The 16,933-nt window shown below is 37.1% G+C and overlaps 1 protein-coding gene across 1 annotated transcript in view; it reads right to left on the minus strand.

The window, feature by feature from the left end:
- The window catches only part of sts (steroid sulfatase (microsomal), isozyme S), a 42,631-nt gene continuing 25,698 nt past the window's right edge, over window positions 1-16,933 (minus strand). The window contains exons 5-10 of the mRNA XM_067441425.1: window positions 7,228-7,642; window positions 4,514-4,650; window positions 1,702-1,839; window positions 1,391-1,550; window positions 998-1,119; window positions 1-742 (exon numbers count right to left, since the gene is read on the minus strand). Coding sequence (XP_067297526.1) covers window positions 354-742; window positions 998-1,119; window positions 1,391-1,550; window positions 1,702-1,839; window positions 4,514-4,650; window positions 7,228-7,642 — 1,361 coding nt within the window. The 3' untranslated portion in view covers window positions 1-353. The remainder of the gene's footprint in view (window positions 743-997; window positions 1,120-1,390; window positions 1,551-1,701; window positions 1,840-4,513; window positions 4,651-7,227; window positions 7,643-16,933) is intronic.

Raw genomic sequence — 16,933 nt, forward strand, 5'->3', positions numbered from 1 at the left:
AGCCAAATTTTAGTGAAATTTCAATTGTCACTGTTGTGCAATTGCGGTTTCATCACTGTATTCGTATAGAAATTAATGGCAGTGAAAAATAGCATTCAGAAAATTAGCTGAACAACATTAAACAGTACAGCACCTTTAAGTTACCTATTAATGTCAAAAGATAGTTCACCCCAAAATGAAAATTATGCTATCATTTACTCACCCTCATATCAAACCAAATGGTTGATTTTCTTTTTTTAAGGGGTTTTGAACAACATGTGTGAGTTAATGGTGACAATTTTCTGAGTTACAACTATCCCTTTAAGTATTCCATTCCATTCGAATGCCTTAAAGCCATGATTTTGAGTACAGGACTATTGTTCTTGAAGCTCATTTCGTAGCTTCTCTATCTGATGATCTCGTTCACACCTGCAAAGCTGACTGAGAGAAGAGCAGCAGGGCTGGAGCCAGGGCTTCCATACTATTTGCAGAGGTGAAAGCTGCATTGGGACGGGCTTCAGACTCAGTGTATGACGGCTTACTGCTGCCCTTATGACCTCTAGAACTGAGTAGAACTGGGGCTCAGTGTCTGGGCTCAGAGGGATGCTTTCTGACGGGTCTCTCGACAGGTCATAAAGCAGCGGAGGGTCATGGAGCGTGATAAATGGCTTGATGCAAAAGCAGATATGAGTGTGAAAGCATCCAGAGCTGTTCTGTGGGTAGAAGTCCGGTGTAAAGAAAAAGGCCTTCCAGATTGCAGTACCTGGAAAAACAGGAAAGCCAGTGAAGAATCTTCTCCTTTATCTATCCATTTCTCAATAACTTACTCAAATCTCTCTAAATGTTATATAACCATGAGAAATTCTATCCATCCATCCCTCACTTGAAGTTTGAAACTCAAAAAAATGTGTACTTTACAACTAACAGACTACTAATGGCAATTACTAAGATTATCAAAATAGCTATTAGTTGCTTCTTAAGAGTGTTGAAGGGTGGATGCATTCAAATTAGGACTCACTGTTAGGCGGGTGCCATCGGACAGCATTCAGTTCAGCATTGCAGTAATGAAACATGAACTCATGTTCAGAATGCTCCACTTGCCCTTGCAGCAGAGGCATAAGATCACGGCCATCAATGACTCTGTAATGGAAACAAGTTGCAATGCACTGGAATTACTACCCTATTTAGTCTATTAAGCATTTTGGGTGGCCAAAATACAAACCCTGATTATTGACAAATGAGCTAATTTGGGCATATGTTCATCTTATTAATGACTGAAAACACAATGTAATCTATTGATTTCTGTATATCCAAATATTTCAAAGCATCTCCCGATAAGTGGCATCTATCTGTTTTCTCAGTGACCAAATCCATGACTGGCAGATCTTGTTGCTAGGCGACATATTCACACCTGTCACTGGGTATGGAAGCACCAGCTAAATTCAGCACCATGGGGAAAATATCCATGTTGCTAGTGGGCTCATCAATGACCTTCCCGGCAGGCAAGACACCTGGCCAACGAAGAATCCCCGGTATCCGAATCCCACCTTCCCAATTGGTTGACTTGCCAGCTGCTCCAGAGAGGGCATGGAGAAACAGAGGGAGTGAAATCACACATTGTTACGGTTCACCTTTAAAACTGAAAATAATGCTGAAATGTTATGCTTGTTTGACCAGGGTTGATAAACTGGCTCTCAGGACTATTCTGTGGGCAAACGCTACCTTTGTAAATGCTGCTATAACCCCCGTGCATCTCTCCATGGATGGAAATCTCTTCCAGGTGAGGTCCCTGATCTGAAGTCATGTACACCAAAGTGTTTTGCTTCAAGTTTAAGCGCTCCAGAGTCTGCATTATCTGACCTAAGAACAGCAACAGCATAGTCTCAGACTAAAAATAATATCAATATTAAAATACTAAAATCAAACTGGTGCAACATTTAGCTATAACTACAAAAAGGGTTCCAGTGAAATGCAGTACTGAATTAAACATACTCATTTTGGATTTGATTAAACTAGGGATTTTAACAATTAATTGGCAATCTATTAATTGTTGATAAGACATTTAATCAATAAAACATATCGATTAAGCAGGGTCATGCGCACGCGTGCTGCTCAAACGCGGCACAAAACAGACACGAGGAAAAATTAAGCAAGCGGGCCGGAGTTATATTTGGGAGTTACACCTTCATGACTACGTTTGCATGTGCATTAGCAGCCTTTTGTTTTGTACAAATATAATTTGTAATACTTTGTTTATTGTGTAGGGCTATCTATATCTGATTTTTATATCCTATATCTATATCCAATATCTGATCTCATTTAGGATGCATTTGTTTAAGAATTAATGCGGTATAAAGCATGCCAGAGATCAGCTTCAACTTTAGTGCATGCAGCTCTAAAAGCAACTTACAACTAATAATGACTGGGACTGTCATATTACATAACATTTTAAAGAAAGTAATATTGTCAATTAATTTTGTTTAGTTTCATCGTGTGGGGAGAGGGGATACACCGCTCTACAGTCAATTAAAAGTGATTGCAATACCAGTTTTGGCCACAATCTTACATACACTTCCTTTAAAATTTGGTCCTTTGCCATGTACGACTTTCTTTCTTCTGCATAAACAAAATATCATATTTTAAAGAATGTTGATTAAAGAACTGACTTATGTTTTATGGAAGTGAAACAAGCGAGACATTGTTTCTAAATATTCATTCAGGTTTGAAATAGCGTATGGGTGTGTAAATGATTTAACGTTTAAGTGAACTATCCCTTTATCCCTCTATAGCCACCATTACACAAAAAGGACAAACGTTCTGATGCAGAACTTCATTTACACAGATTAATCTTTGTTCTTAAAATTAAAATATAAAACATTAACGAGGAAATGCACGTCTAACTAAACTAACTTGAAACTCACCAAATCACCACTCTGTCAAAAACAACCATTTATTTGACCAGTCAAAGGTTAATACAATTGACAGAATAGAGGTTATGATCTTAAAAAAACACTAGATATTAAAGATCAGGCTTTAATACTTGAATAATACTAGAGGAAAAGAAATTGTGCTTGGACATAAATTTGTACAATATCTTGTTAACTCAAAGGCTTAAAAAACACGATCCAATTATCTGGTTACCAACTTGCTGTTTGCAACAAAATCAATTCATTTCTTCAGCTTAATCTCCCAAACACTCAAGCATGACTAACTGTCCTTCGCTTTAAAATGACCCCTCTTACGCAACAGTGATGACAATATAAATGATGTGCTGTAAACAATGTCTTTATTGCATTTATATGGTAACTATACTCATTTTTCAAAAAAAAGAAGCTTCACAGACATTTTTAGAAACCATTCATTGTGGCCTTTTAAGGGACACTCACTGGTTTATGATAAATTCTATCTCAGCTCAGCAACCTCAGAAGATACATTTAGCAAATCTGATGAATCAGATTAATTAAAGGCAAAAACAGAATAAAGATGTAGTTCAGTTTGAGGTAATAGCTTATTACCATGATTTACAATGTAAGGCCAAACACCACACCTATATTGCCATTGTCCTGCATAGTTTAACACCAAACCCTAGCGAAACACGTCTAAACTAGCTAATTAAGGTTTTAAGGATTACTAGAAGTTCCAGGCAGGTGTTTTTGGAGCTGATGTCTTAAAGAGATACTCCACCCAGAAAAAGAAAATTCTCTCATCATTTGCTCACCCTCATGCATAAGTGTATAAGACTTTTTTTCTTCAGAAGAACAAATATTTTGATTTTGAGAAAAATAATCCATCTCTATGAGACAATATAGCGCAAGTTAATGATTCAAAAACCACAAAAATAAACATGACAGGAATTTATACAATCTCAGTTGATTAATCAATGTCTTGCCAAATGATACAAAGATTGTAAATATGCTATCATCATCTTTCACAACATGCTGGTAATGCTTTACGGGGCTCTCGTGACAGCCTTGTATGACAGCTGACCGGAAGCGATGGTTTATCATTTAAAGTTTGTATTTACACACACACACACACACACACACACGCGCATCATTTGGCAATACTTATTTTCCTCACTATATATATATATATATATATATATATATATAGATTTATATATATATATATATATATATCACATACAGCATGTACAGTTAATGTTAATCCACCGTATTCTAATCCACTTTTTGCGAAACTCCCTCGACTCCCTTTTCCTATCACATTTCAAAAAGGACAAGCAATTGTTTTTAATAAAAATTAAGAAAATGGTAAAAGAAAGTGGAAATAAAGTGTTTAATGTGTGTTTAATAATAAAGTGTTTAGTGCTGGGGTAGATGTATAGGGAAATAAATTAAATAATTTAAACTATGTTATGAAATTGCATTATTAGGTGACCTATTGATTTTAAGATACCCATCTAACGGGTCCACATACTTTTGGCAATTTACTAGGGTACTTGCTTTTAAATGCATCATTTTATCTTTAGAATATTTATATGACAGGGCAAAAGTCATTCATTCAAGTCATTCACCTACACTCCAGTCTACCTCCATGACAGCGTCACCATAGAGGCCATGCTGGCTCTTTCCCCTGAACAGAGGAGAGGCAAAAAGTCCAGTGTGGACTTGAAGGAATGAGAAGAAGAGCAAGAAAGGCCTCTCTGAATTCCTGTGGGAAGAAAAAAAATAAAAACAGAAAACCCTTAAATGTACCATCTTACATAACAGATGGACAAACACAAAGCATGTAATTTCAGGGTTTTATTATCCCATCAGATCAGGGATCAGAGCCTGGCTGAAAGGGATTTGCTTTCATGTGAGTTTTCATAAGGCTTTGTTGATGACATCTCTTACAGTGCCTTACAAATCATACAATAGTGCAAGAGGAGAATTTAAACTTGAACATTACTGAAGAATCTGTCATTGGTTCTGCAGATGAAAACCACTATTTCCCAATAAACTGATTCTCTGATAAAGCTAAGAATTGAGGCTGAGAGATACTGTGTTTCAATTAGAGACATAACCAAAAAACTGAAATTCTGTCATTATATACTCATCCACATTTAGTTTTAAGCCTTTATGACTGACTGACTTTCTTCCATTTTGAAGAATCGTACTGATCCGTTATTTTCACAAAATAAATCGGACCTGATGTGTTCAAACTTCAAAGGACACAAAAGGACCATTTTATAATCATAAAAGTGGTCTATATGATTTCAAATCTATTTCAGATCTTCTGAAGCCATGCAATAAAATGTGGTCATTATTCACTGAAAATTATACTTTTATGATATATTTGTTTCTTTTCAGAAGTTTGAAAGGAATTAATAAGGCTGGAATACAGACTTTGTAGATTTGGGGCAGTCAAAATTAACAGAACTTTTACAGATTTCACATTGCATTTCAGGAGTTCAGACAGCAACGCTTGTTAATAATAACAACATTGATAAAGTTCTCTAAAAAATCTAGATATCGGTTGATAATGTTTTGCTTATTTATTATTGTTCTTTCTTGTGGTGTTCTTTTGCACTTTACTGTTCAAGGTTAATTTTAGATTATAATATGATATGATATAAGTGTTATATAATCAAATTATTATCCAAATTGTTATTAATAGAAATAATACTTATTTCATTTTACAGGAGACCAGTAACATTACAAAACAAACATTTATTGTTGCCCTAATTTCTTTGCTTTCAACTGTTAAACCACTGAGCTTTTAATTTATTTGTTGGTGCAAAACCACAGGGAGATCTTAATGCTTCTCTTTGTTGACAACAGATTTATAAACAATTCTAACAAATTTAGGAAGATGGTTGGCACATCACGTGACTCAAACTCAAAGCACTTGCAGAGTTCTTGTGGAGTACCATTTACTCTGAATTGTAAATAAAAATGAATATATATATATATTTATTTATTTATGGGGGGTGGGGTATATATGAAAAATATTAACTTATTATTGAGAGGACAACAATGAAGTTTATCTTTTAAACCTGCATTTGTAATTCAATATTACAGCTATTGTAATCTGAAAATTTGATACCTGACATGCATAATTGGCTGTATCGCTATACTTGTGACCCTGGACCACAAAATCAGTCATATTGTTATTTTTTTTTTATTGAGATTTATGCATCATAAAGCAAAATAAATAAGCTTTCCATTGGTGCATGGTTTGTTAGGATAGGATATACAACTTTTTAAAAATCTGGAATCTGAGGGTGCAAAAAAAATCTAAATACTGAGAAAACCACCTTTAAAGGTGTCCACATGAAGTCCTTATCAATGCATATTACTACTACTAATAATTTTTTGATATATTTACCATAAGAAGTTTAATAAATATCTTCATGAAACATGATCTTTACTTAAAATCCTAAAAAATAATTGCCACAAAAAGAAAATGTATTATTTTGATCCATACAATGTATTGTTGGCTATTGTGACTTATGACTGGTTTGGTTGTCCAGGTTCACATATTGTAATGCATAATACTTCAGATAGCTGCAGTCCTATGCTACAAAAATTATATTTTATATATATTCTATTAATTTATGAGAAGCAAACTGACAGGTGATGCTTAAAACAATCAAAGGTTTGCTTTAAAAAACAAAACAAAAAGTTTGTATAGGTAGGCCTCCTTTTGAAAAAAGGGCCGACCCTGAGTGTATGATGGGCACAGACATTTTTTTAAGGCTCAAACACAGAGGATTTCAAACATGTTTGATATTTTGAGCCAATTTTAGAACACATACTGTTTTCTTTTGTCATGCGTCTCCTAGCAACAAGATGCATGTTTCTGTGTGTGTTCGGAATAACTTAAAATTCTGGCTGTGTGTGATCCTCAATCGTTTAGTACATTCTTTTTAGCCCAGTTTTCCTCTATGATCATTTTAGAAGTCAGAAAGTGTATGAATCCTAGTGTAAAATCTTTTTTGACTTTAGTTGTGCAGTGTACTGTTACATTTTGTCCCCATGCATTGTAGTTGCAACAGCGACCAGTAAAACAAGTTTGGAATGAAAATTTGTACATAATGACAGAATTTCCTTATTTGGATTAAGTCTACATTTAATCGAATTAATAATGCAAAGGCTTAAGCAAGACCTTCAATTTTAATAGTCCTTTCAAAATGGATTGACAATTTTCCTTGATATTAATTTAGTCACTGCATTTGCTTAGCTCAAATTGATTACCTAAAAAGCTTTTGCACTTTAAAATGAATATAAAAAAGCGGACACATACCTTTCCAGATACTCTATGGCTTCACTGGTCATCCTTTGAGTGAGGTTCTCCGATGTATATGGTTGCTCAACAATCTCCGCCCCTCGCATGACAAAGCAATTGAGATTGGGGAATGTGTAGAACACCATACCAAAGAGACTCACCAACAACCCTACCAGGACCAGAAAACCAAAAACTACTTTCCTGGTCACAGTTATCGTGCCTCGAATATGCAGTAGCACCAGGGAAACCAGACCAATGCCAAGGGTATTGTATGGGATGTGCACATGGACCTGATGTAAGACAGAGCCATGTCCAGGCTGGCAATCCCGAAGGTGCGTCATAACGGTGCCGTAGAAGTAGTCGAAGCCATGAGATTTAGGATGGTGGCAGTGATCATCACTGTCTTCACAGTTTAGACCCAGGTGCCATTTCCCTAAAAAAAAAAAGAGTTTATTGATGAATTGAGCAATTGATGGCAAATATTACATTAAAGAAAAACATTTTTAATACATTAATATTGAATGTTCATTGTACATTAATATTGAATACATTAACATAAATATATTCTCATGTTAATGTTCATTCAATGGCCACGTTCAGACAGCGGCAGAATATGGTTGTCAGTTCTGTATTTCAGTCCTTAAAGGGATAGTTCACCCAAAAATGAAAATTTGATGTTTATCTGCTTACCTAGCCTAGAAATCTAGACGCACCCTAGCGGCAGCAAATTTAATCTGCCGCAAGTCATGTCTAGCAACTCTCAATACCCTTCTGAGCTGTAAACGCCAAACTCTGGTCGGGCCAATCACATCGTGTATAGAGTCAGTGGGCGGGGCTTAACATAATGACGGCAGAGTTGAGCTTGTATGCTTCTAGCTTTCTTTTACTGTCTATGGCTTCTAGTATACTCAAAAACTGGCGAACGGCGGTCTTTCGAATCAGCTTTGACCGCAACTCTGGAAGACTTGGAGTTAAGCTTTTCTCTGAGAAATGAACGGCACTGAAGTCATTCTTAAAGGGGTACTTCAGTGCTGGGAAGATGAATCTGTATTTAAACTGGGTCATCAATGTAGTAGAAATGTGAAATTATTTTTAAATTTGGTGCCTTCTAGACTGAGAAAAGACTACAATTCCCAGAATGCTTTGCTGCCCTGTGAGGCCATTCCAAAAGCCACCAACTTGATTACCGTATTTTCCGGACTATAAGTCGCTCCGGAGTATAAGTCACATCAGTCAAAAAATGCGTCATGACGCGGAAAAAAACATATATAAGTCGCACTGGACTATAAGTCGCATTAGGGCAGAGCTGGAGCCGCGCGCGCATGCGAGCACCCGCGCGCGCATGCGAGCACCTGCTCGCGTGCACTCGCTCGTGCCTGCTTCACTGCATAACCCGAGCAGAAGAAAGAAAGTTTGAAGTGAGTGAGAAACTTGTAAGGGACTGGCGAAAAGCAGAGGTTACTTTAATTGTGATGAAGAAGAAAAAGAAATCTACTTGCGGACTGTAAGCAAGATGGCCAGAGCTGAAGGAACGAGTCCACAGAGGCTTGAACTCTCTGCCTGGAGAGGCTCTGCCGCGCGAGACGAACGCTGTGAGAATTGTCCTCCGCTGCATGTTTTACTACATGCAGTTTGTATTTTGCAGAATAAGATTTTCTTTATGGGGGCAGTTGTTATCTATAAGTAAATATTAGGCTACAGGAGCAGCATAGAGCGCATTCTCGCGGCTATATGTTTATTCTTGTCAGTCAGTATGAATTAAATTTGATATATAAGTCGCACCTGACTATAAGTCGCAGGACCAGCCAAACTATGAAAAAAAGTGCGACTTATAGTCCGGAAAATACGGTACTGTGACTGAGTTGGAGAAGACACTACAATTAAAAACTGAACATGTCTGTTCAATATAATGAGTGAGTCACCGCGCCAGTATCACAGCACTGAGCACTAACTGCAGGAGTCAGATAAATGAGCTGATGAGCTCTTGTAAAGAGAGCTGAGGTAATCACGACTACACTCGCGGCATACATTCACAACGCGAGTTCAGTCAGGCGCGTTTCAGTTCATGCCTTTGCAAGCTTAACTTTCATTGAAATTAATTTGAGAAGTTAAAAGAATTACATTGCTCACCATAGCTCCGTTTAAATGAGTGCCTGTAGCTGTGAGCTGAGCTGTGAGTGATCTCCTATCCCCCACACGCAATTCAAAACATGTGGAAATGGCTCCCTCTGCTGGCTGTAGTCTTTAGCCTTTGGCCAAACATTCCTCCTATGATGGAAATATCATCAATTTGCATCATAGGAGGAATTTTTCCAGAAATAAAATGCATAAATCTCTTGTCTCAGGGGGATATGAGGGGGGAAAGCTTAATCATTTAAATATACTTCAGGGTTTCTACTGATACAAAGCCATATGCTAATCGCTGAAGTAACCCTTTAAGAAGGAAAGATGTGTTCGGAGTTTTGCCGACCGGATGCAGCGAAAGTTTAGTCTTTCAACGAGCTCTGCTTCACCTTTGTTGCTCTGGTAGGTTTTAGCGCTATCCAATTGCGTGCAGAGGGAGTTTGAAAGACAACCGTTTATCCCGCCCCTCGGATTGAGCCCTGTCAATGGTGAGTTTCCAGACCAAACATCTTGAGTCTAACTGGACAACCCCCAGTCTAATTCAAATTAGACCCCATTGACATGCATTATACGAGCAACGGTTGGAGTTAAAAAAATCTTTATTTGTGTTCTACTGAAGAAACAAACACACCTAAATCTTGGATGCCCCGGGGGTAAGCAGATAAACATCACATTTTTATTTTTGGGTGAACTATCCCTTTAATACAGTTTTTCACAAACAGTTCAGTTATTTATGGGAGTGACAACTGTATAACCGAACTGAAACCTGTACATTTTTTAGCACTCACTTTTTTTCAAAAAAAATTCTCTGCTCTTCACCCAGACATAAAAGCTGCTGCCGATGAAGATTTGACGGATGAACTCACAGCTTGATTGGACTCTTGTCGGGTCAAAAGCGATAAGACTTTTCAGTTTTATGCACATCGCCATTTTTGATATCATTTTAATTGGATATGCACAACAACAACAACAACAAAAATCGGATTTGGACTGACAGTCGGAACGTAGCCAAAGTGCACCAGGGCATTTTTCAAAAGCATTCTGAGCCATTGGTGGCAACGGTCCTACGACGCTTTTGGGAAATGCAGCCCTGGTATACTTTGGCTACATTGAGACTGTAAGTCCAAATCCGATTGTTGTGCATACCTGATTGAAATCCGATCAGATTTAGGAAGTGCAAGAAAAAAAGAAAATGAAAAAAATGACCATGAAATTGCGATCTGATTGTTTCATGGACCTACCTCCATGTATTCTGTCATACTTGCAAAGTATTCATCTCTCCAACTTGTTAAAAAAAAAAATCCCACAGACATTTACCTGCAAACAACACATTTTTTATGTTTCCCAGAGACAAACTCACAAAAATCAAACAATATAATTTGGTCTCTCTATCGCCCCTTGGGTGTTAAAGGCAGCTTTGTGAAATGTTGACATCAGTGTGGTTGCTTGTTTAGACAATCTGCTTCTCTGCACTCCTTCTCATAATAGTTAAGGACAAGTATATTCCTTCAGGATGTGTCTTTGTCTGTCGAGCATAGTGGCCTCGACATGGGCTGTTAATATCTTGGAAATGACAGAGTTTCTGCACTGGATAGCCACCATCACCCTTAACTATCAGTTGATAGGTTATTTAGTCTGCATGACCCCTTATTTATAAGAACTAGAATCTAGTGAGGGCAGCGCTCGACATTAAGCCTTGTCATGTGCTTGTCCTTTGGAAGTAAATAGGATTTTTGGTGGTTATACATTAAATAATATCCTTAAGCAATATCAGCTTTAACACTAATTGTCTATAACACACATCAACTTCTTACATTTGATCAATACATGTTATTATAATAAGACACTGTAGGGCTGTTACTAATTCAATTAAATTAAATTAACTACAAATGGAACAAAAACAGTCAATATTGTGTTTAAAATGCAAGTAACTTTATTAGTAATTAACTATTTGTTTATTGAACTATGAAATCAATTTAACATTTACATTTGTGATGATATTCAGAAAACAGCTCAGTTGCTTGTGTAACTTAACTGTATAATACGTTATAAATAAAGAAACTCAACTTTTTTTTTTACCTCAGAATACATATTCAACCTCAGATTATATTTAGCATTATGCTCATTTTTTTTTAACTTAATTTGTTTAGAGCCTCAACACGACGACCTTGTTGCCAGAAAAACACTATTCATTATCAAATCGCTTCTAACGCTGAATATAATTCTGACTTTCGATGTCTCCCTAGTAATTTTTGTTCACTGAAGTTTCAATCAGGCTACTTAAAAGTAAAATTCACTTCCACTTGCCCCTTGACCCAGACAAGCGATCGAGCATTAAAGGGTTAGTTCACCCAAAAATGAAATGTATGTCATTAATGACTCACCCAAATGTAGTTCCTCACCCGTAAGACCTCTATTCATCTTCGGAACACAGTTTAAGATATTTAATATTTTAGTCCCAGAACATATGCAGTCTATGCACACTTTACTGTCCATGTACAGAAAGCTAATAAAAACATAATCACAGTAGTCCATATGTGACATCAGTTAATTAGAATCTCTTGAAGCATCGATAAAATACATTTTGGTCCAAAAATATAAAAAACTAAGACTTTATTCAGCACTGTCTTCACTTCCGTGTTCCTCAAATAAAGATTCATACGGTCATGAATCAGTGAATCGATCAGTTATTCGGATCGCCAATGTCACGTGATTTCAGCAGTTTGGATCGCGTGTCAAACTTCCAAACTTCTGAAATCACGTGACATTGGCGATCATTGATTTTTGGGTGAACTAACCCTTTAATGTCGAGCCCTGAGTGAGGGCCAATTTCACTGAGCAAGGGCGATAAACATGAGCACTTATTTGCTGAGGGCATGAGTTTGAGGGCAGAACGGTGAATACTTTGCTGCCCCCACAATTTCAATGAAGAAACAATTTATTATGTTTCTGGTTTTGAAACTTTGTACACTTTCACTGAAAGCACTGCGTTCTGGTCAGATCAGACATCACAGCGGTGGCATGCATAAATCAGCAGGGGGACACACTTGCCACAGCTGTACAGTTTGGCAGTTAAGTGGTGGAATGCACATTCCCATTCATTATGTGTGACACTAATCAACTGGTGACTCAAGTGTGAGAGAGATATGGATGTGTCATTTTATGAAGGACGTACATCATTTAAAAAAAACACTAAAACCATCCTGGGATCCAACTGTGGAACACAATTTCTCAATCCCCTTTTGAACTAAACACTGATTCTCCACAAAAGATGAAAAGCATCTACTTTCCCTAAAGAGAGCTTTGCAGCTTGAACAGTTTCCTGCAAAGTGAGTCAGCAAGCTGCATGATTACTTTACCCGGCTTGCGTGCATACCCACATTTGACCCTGAGATGAGCCACTCATTTTTTAGTTGCCCGTCTGTAGAGGTGCTGGCTTTTGATCCAGTGTTATATCATGCTCTATCACTGATTTTGATACACAGAACAACGCAGACTACAAAAGCGGAAAACATTTTATTAAAGTGTTATTCTATTTAAGTTCTAATTTTGTTTTGGAGGTCTCCAACAACATGGTTTGCATGCATCAAAGGTCAAAAAACGGTTTAATTTTCTCATAATATACATTGTAAATCACCACAATGTTCAATGATTCTCAAATGATTTGATGGATGAACCAGTCTCTCTAAATCCCTCCTTTCCGCGAGCCTGCTCTGCTTGGTCAGATGGCGCAATCTGTTGTGATTGGTCTAATGTGTCCAGTGCGGATTTTGGAAGCAAACACCCATCGCCATAACTGATCATCAGCTTCGTCAGAATAGTTCCTATTCTTAAAGCTCTGCCACTGTACACACTGTAAAGACAGTAAAGATGAAGCAGATTTTACACCAAAGTCCAGCATGAGTCCGAATCGATGACGAAACATCGGAAGAACTAGGAAGTAGTAGTAAGAAGTAAGAAAAACAAGAAGTAGTAAGATTGACAGACGATCTGCATTAATTGACATATTTTTAGGTAATAGTGCAGCCCAAATCTGATTTAAAGTAGTATTTCAGTAAGATGTGAGTTAGTTGGTAAGCCAGATACATACACAATATGTAACACTAGAATAGTGAAATCCAATATACACTGCACTGTTTAAGGTTTCCCTGGTGTCTGCGCATGCAATAAGTAGACGGACTATATGCTAATGTTTCATTGTGACGAACAAAGTGACTTGCGATTTGTTTGATAAAAAAGATTTGTTTAATCGATGATTAAGTCGACTCTTAATTTAGAGAGACAATAACTTTATATATGCTGCACTTTCAGATTTAAAACTCTGAGTATCTTTTCATTCCCTTAGAGCTATGTTACACACTACATGAAAGATCATTTTCAAAGCTCCATAGTAGGACTTTAAATGTATTTGAGCAACCCCAAGCTTATTCTAGCCTTACGTGATCATACTCAATTCTAGTCAGAATAAGAGTCTGATACTGCTCCATTGGGCTGTGATTATGGGGTGTGTTTCAACCGAACTAGGAGAGACATCAGTTGGATAGACCTACAACCAAGCTACAGAGTAAGTGACGCATAACGTTAGTTGTCAAATGTCAACAGAACTCAAATGCACTGTGTTGCCAAGTATACGTTTTATTTCCATGTCCGCGAGTTGAAGCGACCTCAATTATGTGATTATATATATATATATATATATATATATATATATATATATATATATATATATATATACACACAGTCCCTGAAAAAAGTCTTGTCGCTTGTGTACAAATTGACCTAAAGTGGCGCTGAAATATATTTCTAAGCAAGATTTTTTTTACAAGAAATGGCTCATTTTAATCCCACCAGCTTTTGTGATAATGTTTCAGTGAAAAACTAAACTTTCAAAAAGTATTCTAATATTCACAGCTTGGTAAAGCCCATTGAGTCAATTTTTGCAAAGACATAAGTGTTGTCGCCTTGTCATATGAGCTTCACCTGTGACTAATAATGGATCAATTAGGTCTCAAGTGTGTATAAAAAGAACCCCAGTACGCTAGACCTTCACATCAACTGCAACTAGACCTCTGCAAACATGCCTAAGATTCACCCAGAGACTAAAGTTTTGATTATCAAGAGGCTGAAGACCAGATCCACTGCTGATGTGGCAGACACCTTCAATGTGTCTCAGCGTCAAGTACAGAGGATAAAACATTTTTTTGAAGAGACTGGAAACATTTTTGACAAGCCCAGGTCAGGCAGACCTCGCAAGACAACTGCTCGAGAGGACCGTTTGTTGGCTCGAAAATCCAAGGCCAGCCCATTTTCCACTGCAGCAGAGCTCCACGAGACCTGGTCACCTGAAGTCCCTGTGTCAACCAGAACAGTTTGTCGGATTCTGTCTCGAAATGGCCTCCATGGTCGAATCAGTGCCCAGAAGCCAGCACTAAACAAAAGACAATTGAAAAACCGTGTGGCATTTGCCAAGGCCCACAGCCTGCTAAAAGGATGGACGCTGGAAAAGTGGCAGAAGGTGGATTTTTCAGATGAATCTTCTGTTGAATTACACCAAAGTCACCGCAAATATTGCAGGAGACCTACTGGAGCCAGAATGGATCTGAGATTCACCCAGAAAACAGTGAAGTTTGGTGGCGGAAAAGTCATGGTCTGGGGTTATATCCAGTGTGGGGGTGTGCGAGATCTGCAGGGTGGAAGGCAACATCAATAGTCTAAAATACCAAGAAATCTTAGCTACCTCTTATATTCCCAACCATAAAAGAGGCCAAATTCTGCAGCTGGACGGTGCTCCATCGCATACTTCCATTTCCACATCAAAGTTCCTCAAGGCGAAGAAGATCACGATGCTCCAGGATTGGCCAGCCCAGTCACCAGACATGAACATCATTGAGCATATGTGGGGTAGGATGAAAGAGGACGCATGGAAGACGAAACCAAAGAATATTGATGAACTCTGGGAGGCATGCAAGACTGCTTTCTTAGCTATTCCTGATGACTTCATCAATAAATTGTATGAATTCTTGCCAAACCGCATGGATGCAGTCCTTCAAGCTCATGGAAGTCATACAAGATATTAAATTTGGATCTCACAGCACCCCAACTTAATTTGCTGACATATTTTTGTATTTGCAGTAAATTTGTTCAATTTCTGTATAGCCGACAAAACTTTTGTCTTGCCAAAATTTGACCTTTCTGTCTTGATTAAATTATAAATATATTTTCTGTGAACATTATTTATTTCAGTGCATTAAACATCATTTGGGAGGGTTTTAGCTTTTCATATGAGCTATTTCTAACACCAATTAATTAATTAAAAGTCAGGTTAATATCAGGTATTTCTAGAAAATAGATAAGCTACAAGACTTTTGTCAGGGACTGTATATATTATATATATATATATATATATATATATATATATATATATATATATATATATATATATATATATATATATATATATATATATATATATATATATATATATATATACACACACACATATATATATAAATTTTAGCAGGCAACATTGCCAAAATAACACACATTTTACCCCCATGTCATATCTAATACTGAATGAACGAACGAACAAACGAATACAGAGGATGGTTTGAATTGAGTTAAATCACTAAATCTGATCTGACAGCTGATGACAACTATATTTTGCATATATTTAAATGTAGAATGTATATACACTACTGTTCAAAGGTTTGGGCCAGTAAGCTTTGTTTTACGACATGTATACTTTTATTTTAATGTAGTTGTTCTTTTGAACCTGTTCATCAAATAATCCTGGACAAAATATGCAGTTTCTAAAATTCTGTATTCAACATTTTGTCTGACAATCACCAGACTAAGCTCAATTTAAAATTAAACATTGGTCTGGGGAGTCTGCTCTGTATTTTCTACTGCACAAGAGGCATTATAAATAAGCATTATTTGAATGACTCTGTATGCAATTGGATAGTCCTTCAACCAATCAGACCACAAGAGGCGTGATGATCAGGCAACAACCCATCCCTTCTCTATCCGTCATCGTGTTAAACCTGCCAAAAGTGCGCCAGGTGGATAGCGCCTGTTTCACACCGCAAGCGTGAGCAGCGCGTGAGCTGCACTTCAGCGTAACTACACCGTGACTGCAGCTGCAGACGCGCGAGTGTATTCACACTGGAAGCGTTGGTGCAGCGTCACAGCAGCGGCTCCCACAATGATAGAGCCTATACCTGTCTGAGTATTAAATACTAAACTAAAATAAATTATTATATTTTCTGCCTAGTTTACTTTACTTTTTATAATACTTTCACCCAAACTGAATAATTAAAACAAGTTTAAATGGGTAAATCTTCTACAGATGATTTTTATTCTTCGTTTTCTTTTTCTGCATTTTGAGCGCTTTTGTGATATTATATTTATTTTGTCCATCAAAAGTGTGCTTTCGCTTTGCACCGTGACTGCAGCTGCAGACCGAGAGCCTTTACCTGTCTGAGTATTAAATACTAAACTAAACGAAAGTTTGTTATATTTTCTGGCTAGATTTGAAGACTTTATTTTTTATAATCATAACAATAGGTTACTATCGTAACCCCGGTTCTCTGAAACATCG

The sequence above is a fragment of the Pseudorasbora parva genome, chromosome 4 (assembly GCF_024679245.1).
Source record: "Pseudorasbora parva isolate DD20220531a chromosome 4, ASM2467924v1, whole genome shotgun sequence".
NCBI lineage: Eukaryota > Metazoa > Chordata > Actinopteri > Cypriniformes > Gobionidae > Pseudorasbora > Pseudorasbora parva.